Raw genomic sequence first — 16,722 nt, forward strand, 5'->3', positions numbered from 1 at the left:
GATCGTATCGACTGAAACAGGAGTAGACACGACAATTATCACACATGTTCCTAGGAGCCTGGAACTAGACTACAAAAACAAAATGGCGGCAGTGGTCATAGCAAAATATTTATGCGCCAAACATGTGTAGCAAACCAATTTGGAGCTCAACCATTTTGCCTCTAATGACAACCTAGGCGGAGGATCTTCAAATGAGGGGTTTCGATTATGCGTTTGGGACCATTTTGCCTGCACAAGCCCTCCCTGAAGTTATATCTTGCCTGTGCCCTTACATTCGTCATCACTTTGTACTTGTTTTGGAGTGGTTGTGAAGTCGCAACTTCCTTGCCTCCTACGAAACTACAAGAGATAAGAGGTGTGCCGCAAACCGTTGTAGATTGCCCCAAAGTAATTACAAAAGTGACCTACACAAACAAAGCAGAAGGCGAACAGAGCGAAGAAGCGGAATTCACTCGCTCTAAGGCCTCAACGAACCAAAACATTTGCCCCGATGTCGAGCGCATCGACGCGATAGTGAATGGCGAAAAGAAATTTCAAGCTACGCTTCATGGAGGGGAAGCTTACGTTCCGTTTTCATTCGTCAAGGAATATTTTGATATCTATGGCGAACTACAGGAAATTGAAGGGAAAACTGTTTTAGACTGGCGACATTCTTACTCCGAAGTGCGTACAGCAAAAGCGGGAAGCGCTTATGAAACGCGAGGACCTTTCCTCTGGTTTGAAACGTATCACGTTGAAGGCCGCTCTCGAGTCAAATGTGTTAGCGGCATTGAGGAAGTCCCTGTTTCAACGCAATGGAACCCGAAAGGACATTATTATCCTATACAGATAGCACAATACGGCCTTTCACACTACAACATGTTGCTTATGGAAGGCGATTCGAAGGAGAAGCGGAAGGTGTTTGAAGATGCTGAAAGCGTTTCCGACGTAACTTGGAACTGGGCAACCTCACAAAATGCGAAGATGGTCAATGTGTTCGATAAACAACGCAATACTCGAGTTTTACAGTTTTCTACATCAGGTGAGCTTTCTTAGTTGCTTAGATTTCTGAGATTTTCATATTGCTTATAATGTTTTAAATTTACGCCTTCGTTTAGTGTCAATTTAGATCAAAACACTGCGTGATCTTAATTGAATACTATATAAACCTACTAAATGCAAATTAGAAACACTACAATTTCAATTTTCCTCCCTCCTTCATTTTCGGCACAATCTGAGATCATTGTTTCTAAAAAAAGAAACTTGAAACATTTCCAGTTGATTCGTAATCTGTTTGTTTTGTTAATTTTGTTGCGAGTGTGTTTTCAATCAGGCTTTTCCAATTTTTTTCTAGAGGACAAAGAAATGTAAACATGCTCAAAGCCATGAAATCATTGTATTTCATTAAAGCATTTCTATTTCTGGTATCAGCGACTAGGGAACAATTTAGATTTACCTTACGAGGAATTTAAACATTTTTTTTATCCGGGAGGACTGAAAACCGGTGTTAATTTATACGATGAACGTAATTTTCTAGGTAAACAAATTCCAAAATTCTTGTACATTCGATAAGGTTTATCGGCTGCATCTGCCGTCGATTTCCTTGCGATAAACCGTGTGTAAACGAGGGAAGACGCAAAATAAAGTCTAAACCACCGTTGGCAAATGTCCTATTTAAAAAGCTTTTATGCTAGTTTAGATTTCCGTATTTATTTGCTAAGAAGCTTTTCAGTTTTTTTAAGGGTTTTGAGCTTGCCTTGCTGACCACTAAGTAAGATCAAAACACTTTACGCTTTATTGAAAACCGATTTAATCCGTATGGGGTGTCAGCTAAACTAAATATTTAATACCTTCCTTAAGCCTTTCGCTTGGCTTAAATCGTGCCTAATTTCAAGTTTACTAATATGGTGTCTGTGTTCTGTCTTACAAGTCGGAAACTTGCTACTTTTGAGAAACAGAGACTCTGAATTAATTAAAAGGTAATAGTCAGCGCCTATCGCATTTTCCAGACTTAAGATTTGTACTTGATAAGTTACTCTAAATTGACCATCCTTATCTCGGTTTTAATTAACATATATGGTCAGTGATCTCCTCTAGGATGTCATTGAATATTATCATATTATCATGTTTCAGACTTTTTTTTATGTTTTGGAGATTTTATTTGTGGAGTCTCACTTTCTTTTCTGGAAAAAGACATTTCTGTTGTTTTAGTTCTTTCCAGACTTGCCACATTAAATAACATGAATAATTCGCTGATAAATTGTGTTCCATTATCTCTGGTAATCCATTCTTGGCAAAATAACCTTGTAGTCTAGCAAAAGTAAAATTCACACTTACGATCTGAATTTATTTTATTTTAAAAGGAATTTTTTAATTATTTTCACGATCACTATTTCAGTGCTTCGAAGTATCCACTGACCACCCAAAACATTCAAGAAAAACACATCTTTCCTCACTAAATTGTTGCTTTCAGTCAAGTTGAGGGAATCTTTCTTTTAAAAATGATTAGAGATAACTTAATGATTGTTGAAACTAGAGAAAAACTTGTGACCTTTTGAATAATGAATCAAGGATACTGTACCCTTTCCTCTAAGTAGATTAGCAAGTCAAGGTTAAATGTTCATTAAGAATACTTATGGTAGATACTGGTATTTCAGAAACCAGGTAGTTATAGCAGCACAAAAAAAGCTGTAGTTTTCAAAGACAGATTGAAGCACTTATAATATGTTCCCCACTCGAAAGGTTTTTTAAAGCCAATATTTGCTTGCTATGGCTATATACAAAAAGAACTTACTAATTAGCTTTTTTAAGCACAACGCCCCTTAACTATATTGTGTCCCAAGAATTTTACTATATTTTTTTATTTTCAAGTAAAGCCGTAGTATAAAGCATTGAGGATGCATTAAGAGAAGCATTAAGACATTAGGTCCGTTGTATTCATGGAAAATACCTACTTAATTTTTCAGTTGTGTTTACTCGTAATTGCTGGTACTGTGCTACACTGTTTTTCACTCTGCATATAAAGTTTTAGTCATCAGTGTGGAAGAAAAGTGACATACTGTAGGTTAGGAACTCCTCACTAAAGTTCAGTAACTTGAAATAAACACAGCCAGGCCAGACACATAATGTCATTGGCAACTTAACAGTGTCCTGTAGGAGGTAAATTGCTTTTTAAAGCTGATGAAGTCATATTACATACAGTCGTAAATGCAGAATTATAATCATCATGATAGTCAAAGGTGTGAATGACAAATATTCTATGTTGAAAGTGCACCAGATAATAATGAGTGGTGTCCTGTGTTACTTGCCAAGATATCAAAATGTCCAATATTATTCCTCTTTCTCTTTTGGAACTTGGTTGTGGTGTTAATCATGCAATTCCAGGAGCATTCAGCTCTATTTGTTGAATTGATTAAGTTGGAATAATGGCGACTGTGTAAAAAAATTAACATCATTAAATAAGGAACATTTTCGCTGCCAATTCCTGTCCTGTATCGTTAACTCCAAATTCTAAGTAAAATGATGCAGTAGGAGAATTTCTAATTTCAATGATTTGGTTGTGCCTGAAAAAAAATCTGGTTCGGTACTTGTCTTACTTGACACTGCTTTGTGTCATCTGTTTTGTGAAGCTTGTGTTGAATGACAGATCACTTGATTGAGTACTAGGCTTTCCAGTTATTTTTTATGCCATGTAATTTTGAAATGATCAAGCGGTAATTTAAAAAAAGAATTAATGTGTGTGTGAATGAAATTGCTATCACACTTATTGAACTTAAAAATCATTTCACTTTTTGTTAATTTTTTCTACTGTACAAATTATCAAACTGTATTCAACTTCACAAACATACTGGTGGACGGAGTCAAGTTGCATATACATGGATTGCTTGAAAGTTAATTTATAGTTTTCTTTATAAATATTTTTCTTCTTGAATCAGTTAACGGTAGTATAAAAGTGTTTTAAGGTATTTTTTGTCAAACATGAGACAAGGTGTGAACAAGGCCACACATGAGGTCATTTAATTTCCTGCTGAGATTTGTATCAAAGTGTGGTGATAAAATCCAAGGTTAAAAATAAAAATGTTTCCATTGTTTTTTTTTAAAAAAAATGTTCTACCCTGTGAAATACTCAATGATAATTCCTTATAATCAGGTGATATTTTATCACTAAGGTCAAACTGTAAATGGAAGCAATTATCCTGTTATCTTTTGTCTTGCATGGGGTAAAACGTCTTTGAAAGTGAAATGTTAAAGGAGAGGGGCTTGATTTTACATTTGATTTTAAATGGAGAAAAACGTTCTCAATTTGCTTGCTGTAGGGTTATGTTAAAGTGACAATACTAGGATGTTCTCCTATTAATGCCTTAACCAAGGCAGCTAAACCAAAAGTTTGAGTGGGTCAAAAGATGCCGCACCTACATACAATCTTGGATAAAATATAATGGAAAAGCAATACCCCGCTGCCACCCTTAAGTCAAAATACCACCTTTCATTTGGGGAAATGGGTGGCATCAATTTTTCAGTTTTAAATCAAGATTGTCGCCTACCAGTCTCTGGCAGGCTTTTACCTCCTCCCACACCGCGATATTTCTGTGCTTATTCCTAGTCGTAAACTGGCCTGTAAATGTACACTTTCGCTCCCTATTAGCCGTGGCTTGCTGTAATCGGCCATTCTCTCTCTCTTTTACTGTACACTGTGTTAGTGCTTTCGTAAAAATTAACCAAGACAGCAACAACATCAGCATAAATTATTCAGTTAAATCATGCTATTGGTTTTCTGTGAACAATTTAAATAATCAGTAGAAGAACTAAAAATACATTTATAGTTCCCAAATCCTGGACATCAAATATGTGTAAGTGTTGTAGGTAGGCAGTGCTTCTAAACCTCTGAAAAACATTCCTTTGTGGTTTTTCTTGAGAACCCGCAAACTTTTTGGCCACGTGGTCACCAGATGACTGAGATATTAGGTGTGGCCGGCAACTAGGGGAAGTAGTTATCTGATCTGTTTCGCGGTCTGTATGAGGAGGATTTGCGTCTAAGCATGCTGATAAGTCACTGCTAAAAGCACTGATAAGTGGTTTTGATAATGCGCAAAATTATGGTTGATGCTAGAAGGAAGATAACAAGTGAATTCTTCAAGGGAGGTTAAAACCTCAACCCTTCTTTGTGACACTGACACGGGTAGGTTTAATTCCGAAAATAAGCCCCGGGGCTTATATTTTTTAAAGGCCCTTTTGAGGGGCTTATTTTTGGAGGGGCGTATATACGGAGGGATATTTGCGTTTCAAAATCGACTAGGCTTATACTGGGAGGGAAATATGCGTCTTAAAATCTATTGGGCTAGCTTATAGTTAGAATGAAATTTATGTCAGTAATTTGCAGCAAGTTTTTACTGAAACTCGCCTTGAGGACGTAGATCTTTCTGAACCTCAGCCATGCAAGTACTTTATCTATATGGACCGAGAAAATCCCACCCAAACACTGAACTACGCAAACAGCAATATACTGTGACACTTTTTGACTGCAGTCATTTGGCACACGTATCAATTCTTTGGCAATGCAAAAATTTATGTTTTACTGTACAGTTTTTGCTTTGTGTTATTTTGAATTTGAGGGCAATTTCCAAGTACAAGCCCCCGGGGACTTGTATTTGGAGGGGCGATTTATCAGGGGGTTTTTTACGTTTCGAGTTTGGGGGGCCCTATACAGGGAGGGGCTTATTTACGGAATTGTACGGTATTTGCGTTACAGTTGGAAATAACACAAACACAGACACATTAGTGATTTTAACAAACTTCAGGATTCGAATTGCCTTTTGGTTTAACAAAGCGATGCTAAAACTGGTAACTTCTCCTTCTCATTCAGTCATTGTTTATATGACATGTTAATCTGGTCTAGTTCGGTTATTCAACCATCAGTTTACGGCCGGCGAGTGGTCTGATTTATAAATATTTATGGCACCTAACATGAATATCTGGGTTTTTCCAACGCCAATGTTTCGAATAAACCTAATTCAGAAATGGTTGCTTTGGCAACTGGTCATTGGTAATCGGGCATTGGGCATTTGGGCACACGAAACATTGTTGCTGTCTAAGTTAACTTGTGTGTATATTGAATCAGCTATGTAACGTCGCGGGCATGTATATCGCAAGCTACAGTATCGGGCTGCATTACTTTAAAGCGTCTCTGAAAACACGTTTCTGTGTTTAAAGTCGGTTTGCAAAGTGTACAGTTTCATATGCGAGATTTTCCTGCCATGAGACTTCCTTTAGCAAGGCTGCTTAAAAGTTGGATTTAAGTTCAACCTCTTTGTGGAATGTCGTAGAAATGGCTCTAGCACTAAGCTAAGGGAGTTTTGTGGGGCTGAACTAGGTTCATGTGGCGAACATCCTAAATGCCGCTGAACACCCGGATAAAATGGAATAGGAGACCCACACCCCACCCTTTGTCCAGGATCATAGGTGAGACGGTAACTTCATAATGATCCCCCGGGCATTTATACTTATGATAGCGTGTAACGTTGCAATATACATTTATATATATAGATGAAATCTCTTAATGTGACTAATTTTGTGGTCATATTTCGAAGTTTTCCCGCGAGAGGAAAAGCTAAAAATACATCATTTTCTTGCATTTGTTTGGTTTTAGAAAGTCTGTTTTATGTCCAAATTCGACGTATCTCGCCTCGAAGGCGCCAGATCAATTAACAAGTACTTCACTGTGGCCCATTTAGCACTTTATCTTGTTAACACAGGTGTAGGTGGAAATCGCTTCAGATTTAAAGTGTGCCGCAAAAAGCGTAAATTAAACGGCTTCCGTCGATATATATCTGGAGTACTTTGCGCAAAAACGTGTTACCCTTCTCGAAAAATGTCTTGGTATTTTAGGAATCTTTGGTGTGCATCGGCGGTGTTTATTTCCGCTGTTACTTTCGTCGACCGGCATTGTGAATTATATGTACGTGTAAATTCAATTTGGGAAAATCAAATTCCAGACATGTGAAAAGGTCACATATCGCTTCCGTGTAAGTGTGGGTTAAAAAGAGACGTGAAATTGACCTGATTATTGTTTATTTAAACGGATGTATAGATTGCGTTTCACACTTCTGGAGAGCGAATCCTTGACCAACAAAAATGCGGAGTAAAATTAACCAAACGCCCGGGGGAGGAGGGTTCTCCCTTATAAGGGCTTAATGGGGACGTGCGGCCAGCTAGGGTATGTTTTTCGGGATTTTTGTCTTAAACAGGGCATCGATGTTATCATTTGTCGTCTTAATCAGGGTATCGATTTTATCCGGCGATTTTTGTCTTATACAGGGTATCTTTTTAAATAGTTTTGTGATTGCCAATGGATTAAATAAGAAAGAGTTTCGATATTTATTATTGTCTTACACAGGGTATGGTTTCGGGTTAAATGTCTTAAACAGGATATCAAAAATCGTAATCCTGTCTTAAACGGGGTAGGAAAATCAGCGATTTTTGTCTTAAACAGGGTTAGGGTATGATGGGCCGGGCCGCACCTCCCCACCCAAGGATATATCGAGTACCCCCCCCCCATCCGCCTTCGGGACCAAACATCTTGAAAGCGAAAGAGCCAACGTTAAATTTTTTATAATTCGGTCAAGTTAACCACCATGGTAGGAGCCTAAAGGGGCTACTAGCATGTTTCGTGATTTTGGTGGAAAGTTTTCCTCAGAACCCCCTTTACACAAAAACTTCCTTGTATCAGTGGGTGAAGTTAATTAGACATCATAGTCTTCGTGGGAATGTTGGGAAAAGTACTCTATGTTCGACTAGTATAGCCGAGTTCTTCCGTCAAAAATATAACAAGTGGTTCAAAGGTCGTTTTTCTGTCTTGCCTAGTCAGACCCGAGTCTTTGGCAAACTCGAGTCTGCAGGAGGACGCCTAGTACAGTGAGAACCCGAGGTTTCGGTTTGCAAAATTGGTACCGGACCGTCTCTTGTACGCATCGTCACTTCTGATCTGAGAAATAACTGCTTGGGTGTCCTGTGGAATTACGAGTCTTGGTTTGTTTGTCATTTGTTCACAAACCTACAGAGATACTCTAATGACTAATCTGTTTGTGTTTTGCCGGTAACCCTATCTTCTTCAATATTGTCTACTCTAGTGACCAGGGCTCTTAATCATGCATGTATTAATACAGAGCTTTAGATTTGAGGACGAGGACGAGTAAGAGATTTAACTTAAAGTTTTTTAGCGTATTCTCGAAAAATATTCAACCCGGAAAGCTTCATTGTACTATTTTTCACCTGAAAAATTAGTGCGGTTATTTTCCCCGGGCGAAAAATGATTAAACTTCAAGAATTTGATAACTTGCTCCCGCCGTCACGACATTCTCGCCAAAACTCGTTGTAGAATGACGACGGCTACCACGTTTTCCCGCCAAAATGACGTTGGTTCGTGCGCGCACTACCTATTGAGAAAATCTCATACTCGTAATCGTACTCCTCTCAGAATCTAAAGCTCTCTGATTAGAGAGCTTTAGATTCTGAGACGAGTACGACTACGAGTATGAGATTTTCTCAATAGTAAGTAGTGCTGGCGCGTGAACCAGCTTCATTTTGGCGAGAAAACGCGGTAGCCGTAGTCATTTTACTGCGCTTTTCACAAACATGCGAATTCTGAAGTTCAAAAGCCAACTGACGATTGCGTTTTTCGCTGCCGTCAATCATCTTAACGGACCTCTTAGGAAACAAAACTTTACTTTAACGGGTTCCAAAGGTCAAGGTTTGTGATTTGTGATTGGTGGATTTCGATCCGTTTTGTGTGTTTCTGTGTTTCAAGGTTCGTTGCTTGTGATCGTAATTATGATTGACAGCAGCGAAAAACGCAATTGTGAAGGCGCCTTTTGAACTTTAGAGTTCGCATGTTTGTGAAAAGCGCAGTAATACGAGTTTTAGCGCGAATGTCGTGGTGGCGAAAACAAGATATCAAATGTTAGAAGTTGTATTATTTTGCCATCGGGAGAACGCGTAACCTCCTTCACTAAAGATAAGAGTGCTAATTTTTCTAGTGAAAAATGGTAAAATGAAGCTTTCCGGGAAGTCTACATTTTGAGAACACGCGAAAAAACTTTAAGTCAAATCTTGTACTGGTACTCGTTTCCAAATCTAAACGTCTCTAATGACGGAGGGAGACTGGCGGACTACTGCGTTTGTTAATGAGGTGGATTTAGTAACTTGAAATGTGTTCATACCTGGTTGATGAGTACATCATGAGAGTCACATGATTACTGGTCTGAAAATAGCTATGCAGGGGAGCAAGGGTGGCGCAGTGGTGAGAGCGCTCGCCTTCCACCAATGTGGCCCGGGTTCGAATCCTGGCGTCGACGCCATATGTGGGTTGAGTTTGTTGTTGGTTCTCTCCCTTGCTCCCAGAGGTTTTTCTCCGGGTACTCCGGTTTTACCCTCTCCTTAAAACCAACACTTTCAAATTCCAATTCGATCTGGAACGCACGGACACGTTTCAACGAGTTCTTATGAACTTCTTAGTGATCCGTGGGTAAACAAATTACAATTACAAATTACAAAATGCACATATTTGATTCAGAAGAGCCTTCAATATGTCTTTAGAGAGAAAGACTACGAGATTCTTTCAATACTAAGTAGTGAACCAACGATACAGTATGATATTGGACGATCCAGACTCTGCGAATCGTATTAACTTTGTCCCAGCTTTTAGTGATGCTCCCCGTGAAACTTTTCTAAGGTGACCAACAACACAATATAAACTGCTAAGCGGCACCGAAACCAGCTTTAGGCAAACGTAATAGCCTTCGTCATTCTACTTCAAGTGACAAAAACAAGTTATCAAATGTTAGAAGTTTTATCATTTTGCTATCGGGAGAGGGCTTAACCTCCTTCAATAAAGACAACAGTGCTTACTGTTTTGGGGACAAAAGGTAAAATGAAGCTCTCCGGGTTGTCTATTTTTTGAGAATATGCGAAAAAACCTGCAAGTCAAATCTTCGTATTCGTCCTCGAAGCTAAAGGTCTCTACTTAAACAAGAAAGCGAAACAATTTGTCCGAAAATGACGTCACGATCTTTCCCAGACTTGCCTTCCACTAATAGGCTCCTGACCGCACTGGAATTTTAGACATGTGAAACGCGTGGAAGAAAAATCGATTTTGAATTTGTTTTTCGCTGTTTTTATCGGGACATTGCGTAGATTCTGCAGAGCAGATGAAAAATCCGTCCGTTATATACACTTAACGCCTTGCCTTCAAGCTACAGTTTGCAACCGATAACTTGGAACACCTTCAAGGAACTATCGGGGGGTACTAAGGAACAAATAACGAACGAGAGTCTTCATTGCTGTTTGAATGATATGAAATCACTTTCTTTTGGAAGAGCAACGCCAACAGAAAATTTATTCACCATATCGATGATACACTTGTTGCCCTATCTCGAAAGAGTTCAGGTTACCGAGGGTAAAGTTATTAAATTAAAGAACTTGACATGAACGGATATAGAATAACTTCTAGTTATAAGAGACGTTTCCGGTTATTAAGGATAAGGTTTACGTATCGAGTGATTCGAGGGGAAATTAATTTTGGTGCGAGTTAGCGCGGCTTTCTACTTACCAGTAGTCAATTGCTTATTTATGAGCTATTTATTGCATGTTGTTCATTGGCCATGATGCGGAAGCGCTTGAGACCTTTTCGTTGTCAACTATAATTTTTTTTATAATAAGATCTAGGTGGAAAGGTTAGGGTAGTGAAAAACGCAGGATAGCTTCTAAAAATCACCATCTGTTGCTGTTGTCACTGCTGTCACTGTTCTCGCTGTTGTTAGTGCTGTCACTGTTGTCACTATTGTCACTGTTGACGCTGTTGTCACTGCTGTCACTGTTGTCGCTGTTGTCACTGTTGTCGCTTATGTCACTGTTGTCACTGTCGCAGTTGTCACTGTTTTCTGTGTTGCACTGTTGTTGCTGTTTTCACTGTTGTCACTGTTGTCGCTGTTATCACTGTTGTTGCTGCTGTCATTGTTGTTACTATTGTCACTGTTTTCTGTGTTGTCACTGTTGTCACTCTTGTTTCTATTGTTGCTGTTGTCACAGCTGTCACTGTTGTCGTTGTTGTCACTGTAGTCACTGTTCTCACTGTTGCCACTGTTGTCGCCATTGTCACTGTTGTCAGTGTTGTCACTGTTGTCGCTGTTGTCACTGTTGTCGCTGTTGTCACTGTTGTCGCTGTTGTCACGGTTGTCGCTGTTGTCACTGTTGTCGCTGTTGTCACTGTTGTCACGGTTGTCACTGTTGTCGCTGTTGCACTGTTGTCACTGTCGCTGTTGTCGCTGTTGTCACTGTTGTCGCTGTTGTCACTCTTCTCACTGTTGTGACTGTTGTCGCTGTTGTCACGTTTGTCACTGTTGTCGCTGTTGTCACTGTTGTCACTGTCGTCACTGTCGCTGTTGTCACTGTTGTCACTGTTGTCGCTGTTGTCACTGTTTTCTGTATTGCACTATTGCCACTGGTTTTCGCTGTTGTCACTGTTGTCACTGTTGTTACTGTTGCCACCGTTGTCGCTGTTGTCACTGTTGTCACAGTTGTCACTGTTGTCACTATCGCTGTTGTCACTGTTGTCACTGTTGTCGCTGTTGTCACTGTTTTCTGTGTTGCACTATTGTCACTGTTTTCGCTGTTGTCATTGTGGTCGCTGTTGTCTCTGTTGTCGCTGTTGTCACTGCTGTCACTGCTGTCACTGTTATCGGTGTTGTCACTGTTGTTGCTGTTGTCATTGTTGTCGCTGTTATCACTGTTGTCACTCTTGTCGCTGTTGTCGCTGTTGTCACTGTTATCACTGTTGTCATTGTTGTCAGTGTTGTCCCTGTTGTCACTGTTGTCACTGCTTTCACTGTTGTCACTGCTGTTACTGTTGTCGGTGTTGTCACTGTTGTCAGTGTTGTCACTGTTGTCACTGTTATGGTTGTTGTCACTGTTGTCACTGTTATGGTTGTTGTCACTGTTGTCGCTGTTGTCACTGTTGTCCCTGTTGTCGCTGTTGTCACTGCTGTCGCTGCTGTCACTGTTGTCGGTGTTGTCACTGTCGTGGTTGTTGTCACTGTTGTCACTGTTGTCGCTGTTTTCACTGCTGTCACTGTTGTCGCTGTTGTCACTGTTGTCACTGTTTTCTGTGTTGCACTGTTGTTACTGTTGTCGCTGTTGTCAGTGTTTTTACTGCTGTCGCTGTTGTCACTCTTGTCACTGTTGTCACTGTTGTCACTGTTGTCGCTGTTGTCACTGTTTTCTGTGTTGCACTGTTGTCACTGTTGTCGCTGTTGTCACGGTTTTCTGTGTTGCTCTGTTGTCACTGTTGTCAATGTTTTCGCTGTTGTCGCTGTTGTGGCTGTTTTCACTGTTGTGGCTGTTGTCATTGTTGTCACTGTTGTCACTGTTTTCGCTGTGGTCGCTGTTGTCACTGTTTTCTGTGTTGTCACTGTTGTCGCTTTTGTCGCTGTTGTGGCTGTTGTCACTGTTCTGGCTTTTGTCACTGTTGTCATTGTTGCACTGTTGTCACTCTTGTCGCTGAGCTACGTAGTACACATATCGAACGTAGACCACATCATGCGTCAAGTGGTCGCTAACAAGAGGTTTTAATACACGTGCACAAACTGCTCATCAGTCCCTACCTAAAAAATGGACGTTTCTAAACGCCATCTAAACACGTTAACTTTCTTTTGGCACTGCCCTCCCATATGCCCGTGATTATCTCCGTTTTGTAGATTTGCATGGTTTCTTCTTACAACGAAGGCTGCCTTTGTTAAGTACAAACATTAACCAGAAGGACTGCAAAGGACTGCAAACTAATATGCCGAGAACGTAGGATCTATAAAGACCTGATCAGTAAAAATAATAATGTAGACATATTAAATTCTGCCTCTGTTAAGCCTTTTTGCTTTTTTCATTGTTTATCTTTGTTTTTTTCCTTTTGTATATTTGTAATGATAATTTTTGCAATAATAATCTTCTAATTCTGTAATTTTTGCAGTTTCCTTTGCTTTTTTCGTGATCTTTTTTTTCCCTTTGTATGTAAATGTTTAATAAAGTGCTGTTAAATTTAAAAAAAGAAGAGGTTTTTACCTCTTGTAAAAAGAACAATGGAAACTAAGAAAACCGACAGGCTTAGAAAATAGTGGTCGCGATCGCTCATGAGAGGTCGTCGTTTTACGAGAGCTTTTGATTATAGGGCTTTGGCTGGGAAATCTTTGGTGTTATGGATAAGTGGTCGCTTACGGGAGGGAGTTGCAAATACAGGCTCGACTGTATGACAAAATCGATTTTATAGGAACCCCATTTCGAAGTAGACTTAGAAGGAATCTAGATGTTTCAATAATATATTTTCTTGTCATTCTTTCAGATTTATCCGGAGAGGCAGTTTCTCTACATCTGGACAGTGCCACCAAGGATTTTATTTTAACATTCGATCTCCTTCTTCGTGGTGAAGTGCGTGTTTCGGTTGTCATAGAAACCGACAATTCCGTTCTTTATACGGTGCATTATTCCACGAATAACGCGCTTATTTCTGCGACGGAATCGGAGGTATTTTATGGTCTAGGCCGTTGGAAAGGCTGGAAAAGAATTGTGCGCAGTTTGGATACCGATCTAAGAAAAGGGCTGGCGCTCCGTGCGGCTGATAAAAAGAAAACCAGGAAGAGTAAACTGTCATTGACTGAAATACAGAGTATTGCACTGCATGGCAGAGGAGCCATAGACAATATCTCCTTGGCGCATTCCGCTCATGCGCACTTCTTCCTGGCGGCTGCCAATTGGTTCTTACGTAATCAAAACGAGAAGGGCAATTGGCCAATCACCGTCAAGCGCGTAGTGGAAAGCGTGACGCTTAATCCCAACTGGTACTCTGCAATGGCTCAAGGCCATGGCATGTCGCTTCTTACGAGAGCTTATTTATACACAAAAAACGAAATCTATTTAACCGCCGCGTTGCGAGCGACATCTTTATTTAAAATCAGGGCCAAAGACAAAGGCCTGTTAGCTACATTCATGAATCAATACCCGTGGTATGAAGAGTATCCAACCTCGCCTTCACTCTTTGTACTCAACGGATTCATTTATTCTCTACTTGGCCTTTATGATTTGAAGCTCACTGCGAGCCCTCACCATGCCAGGGAAGCAGCGGAGTTGTTTAATCAGGGCATGCGCTCTTTGAAAGTAATGCTGCCGCTTTACGACAGTGGCTCGGGCAGCTTCTATGATTTGCGTCACGTGACCATGCATCTCGAACCAAATTTGGCGCGGTGGGATTACCATACGCTTCACGTGAGCCTGCTGTACTTTCTAGCTAGCATTAACGGCTCAGATCCCATTTTCAAATCCACAGCAGTCCGGTGGGAAAGTTATGCCAAAGGAAAAAGGGCGAAACACAACTAGAACCGCTATACATTCTGTTATCGACGCGAAAAGAGTCACTTCAAGCGTTCTCATGCAACTAGCTTGAGTCGAGATAAGGTTTACTGGAAGTAACGCTGCCTACAACCTCGCGTTCAGGTTTCCCTCCTACCCGTCCCTACGCAGCGAAAGAGAGAGGGAGATGCCTCAACGGATGGAAGGAGAGAGCCCTGGGACCGAGGTTGCGTCTTTAAGGCTACACGCGCAAGCTGAGTCCTGAGTGAGCACTACAGGGGTATTTTATCGTTTTTCACATATTGAATCGCTATAAACGACTTTTGCCCTTATGGCTTTTGCTGGTATCCGGCGCTTAACCGATTCAAATGATAGGCAATCAAACATGTCTCCAGAATCAATCTGGAAACGAAAGGCTTTTAGAATCACCGACCATTTTCTTTGCGTTCTTCCGGCTTTTTTGACGAGGGCTAGTTATTTGTAGATTTAACATCGTTAGAGAGATGAAAGCTCAAGAGATCAGCTTGACTTCGTTTAGGCCCATCCTTGGTTTTAGAACCTGTAACCTCTAAAATTAAAAAAAGACCAGGAAGTCAACACAATAGCTCCTAGGGAAATGAGAGGTTAAAAACAAAGAAAAACTTAACAGGTTCTTACGGCGATGTAAACCCTCTTTTTAACTGCGAAGAAATGTCTTCTCCCCCCTTCCATCTTCTTTTAATCAGGACTCGAAAATAACTTGAATTCCAGCTTGTGCTTTGGGCAAGGAAGTCTCGCATTTGGCTTGTTCAGGGCCACTTCTTGCTTGTCTTAGTTAATGATTTTGTTAGAAGATGCCCCTTGACACTAAACCCTTGCTGCCTTGAAAGGTACTGTATGTACTCAATTAAACGCCTCCGCGTATGGAAGCAAAATCACCAATAAGCGCCGCATTAATCAGAAGAATGCGGCGTTTATTCGAAGATTATAAGAAAAAGAAACTCGGTGCAACTGGAAAATGTACCCCATTCCGGACAGTTAGTATTCTGTCTTAAAGAAAAAGCGAGACTTTTATTATAGACCTTTTAACGCCTTTCTGTTTTACGTTACGATTTATGATTTACCGTAATAGGCCACTTCCGAGTTCCAAAAACCCTCATTTTCAAATTGAGGCTAGGTGTACAACCTTTCTTGCGAAAATGAGTTTTATTTGCATGAGACTGAAAAATCATTTCCATATCAAAGGCTGAGCACTTAACCTCGTTTGAAAACAGAGGCCCGGGGGAACTCGGAGATGGCCAATTGCTGTCAAAGCAAGAACCGTTATTTTGAAATAAACCCCACCCCCGTTCTCTTTGTCGTCACGCAGCACTGCCCCCCCCCCCCCCGCCTCTTGTGGGAGGAGCGTTGCGTGGTGACGGCACAAAGAGCGTCTGTGTAGTAGATTACCTTCGAATACACGCGGCATCAGCAAACTCCAAGAATGAAATAAATTAAACGTCGCGGCGTTTAATGGAGTAAATACGGTACTAGTCTAGCACTAATATCTTGTCCCGGACAATCGCACGGTACTTTTTTCGAGCCTTTTTTTTGGGACTCGAATGCCCTGTTTAGTGTTTACACCGACAAAGCACGATTATGAAAACGAGGTTGAAGAAGGTAGAAATTAGTTTAAGGAAGCTAAGAGGGCTTAAAGCTTTTCTTTGTGCTTTTATTTGCTCTAAATTTGTAGTCGACGAAAATGAGTAAACAGTTTCTTGTTTAATGAAAACAACATCTTACAATGCTTCGTGGCTTTTAAGCAAGTTCAAGCTTTGGTGTAAACAAGGCTTGTTAACTTTTATAAGTTTTGTGTCCAAATGATTTATTTGTTTTGGCAACATTTGCTTGGAAGGAACTGTAAATTGGTGCCAAAAAATAACCCGGCTATCAAACAATTTGTTACTTGACTGAATGATCTGATTGTATGATATCCATTTAATTTAGGGAATTCTTGTGAATGAGAATTGGAGACTTTAACTACTCTTATGTTACCGTTTTGTAATTTTTGGTTTTGTTGCTAATTTCCAGAAAATAATTTATTACATGAAGATAACTATAACATGAAGTTTTAATCTCGTCACGAATAAGTGGCCGTTAAACGTTGTACTATAAATTTAAGGAATATATTATGACTTTATTGGACCACCGAGGCTTACTTGAGCTTCTACGAAGGAAATCGCGTTTGGTTGTAAAAAGTGAAAGTAATGCTTCGAGCTTGAATAAAGTGATCTTACATATGCAGTTGTTTGGTGAATTTATTTTCTTATTCGCCTTTAATAAACCGGCGTAAAGATTCTTCTTTTCAAAGAGTTTTCCTTGGTAAATCTACCTTCATTT

The 16,722-nt window shown here is 40.1% G+C and overlaps 1 protein-coding gene across 1 annotated transcript; it reads left to right on the plus strand.

The window, feature by feature from the left end:
* Positions 1-49: 49 nt before the first annotated feature.
* Positions 50-16,626, plus strand: LOC140947474 (D-glucuronyl C5-epimerase B-like). Its single transcript, XM_073396590.1, has 2 exons — positions 50-1,021; positions 13,361-16,626. The coding sequence occupies exons 1-2, from the start codon at positions 208-210 to the stop codon at positions 14,389-14,391; spliced, it is 1,845 nt and encodes a 614-aa protein (XP_073252691.1). The 5' UTR covers positions 50-207; the 3' UTR covers positions 14,392-16,626.
* The last annotated feature ends 96 nt before the right edge of the window (positions 16,627-16,722 follow it).

Source organism: Porites lutea, chromosome 1 (genome assembly GCF_958299795.1).
Source record: "Porites lutea chromosome 1, jaPorLute2.1, whole genome shotgun sequence".
Taxonomy (NCBI): Eukaryota; Metazoa; Cnidaria; class Anthozoa; order Scleractinia; family Poritidae; genus Porites; species Porites lutea.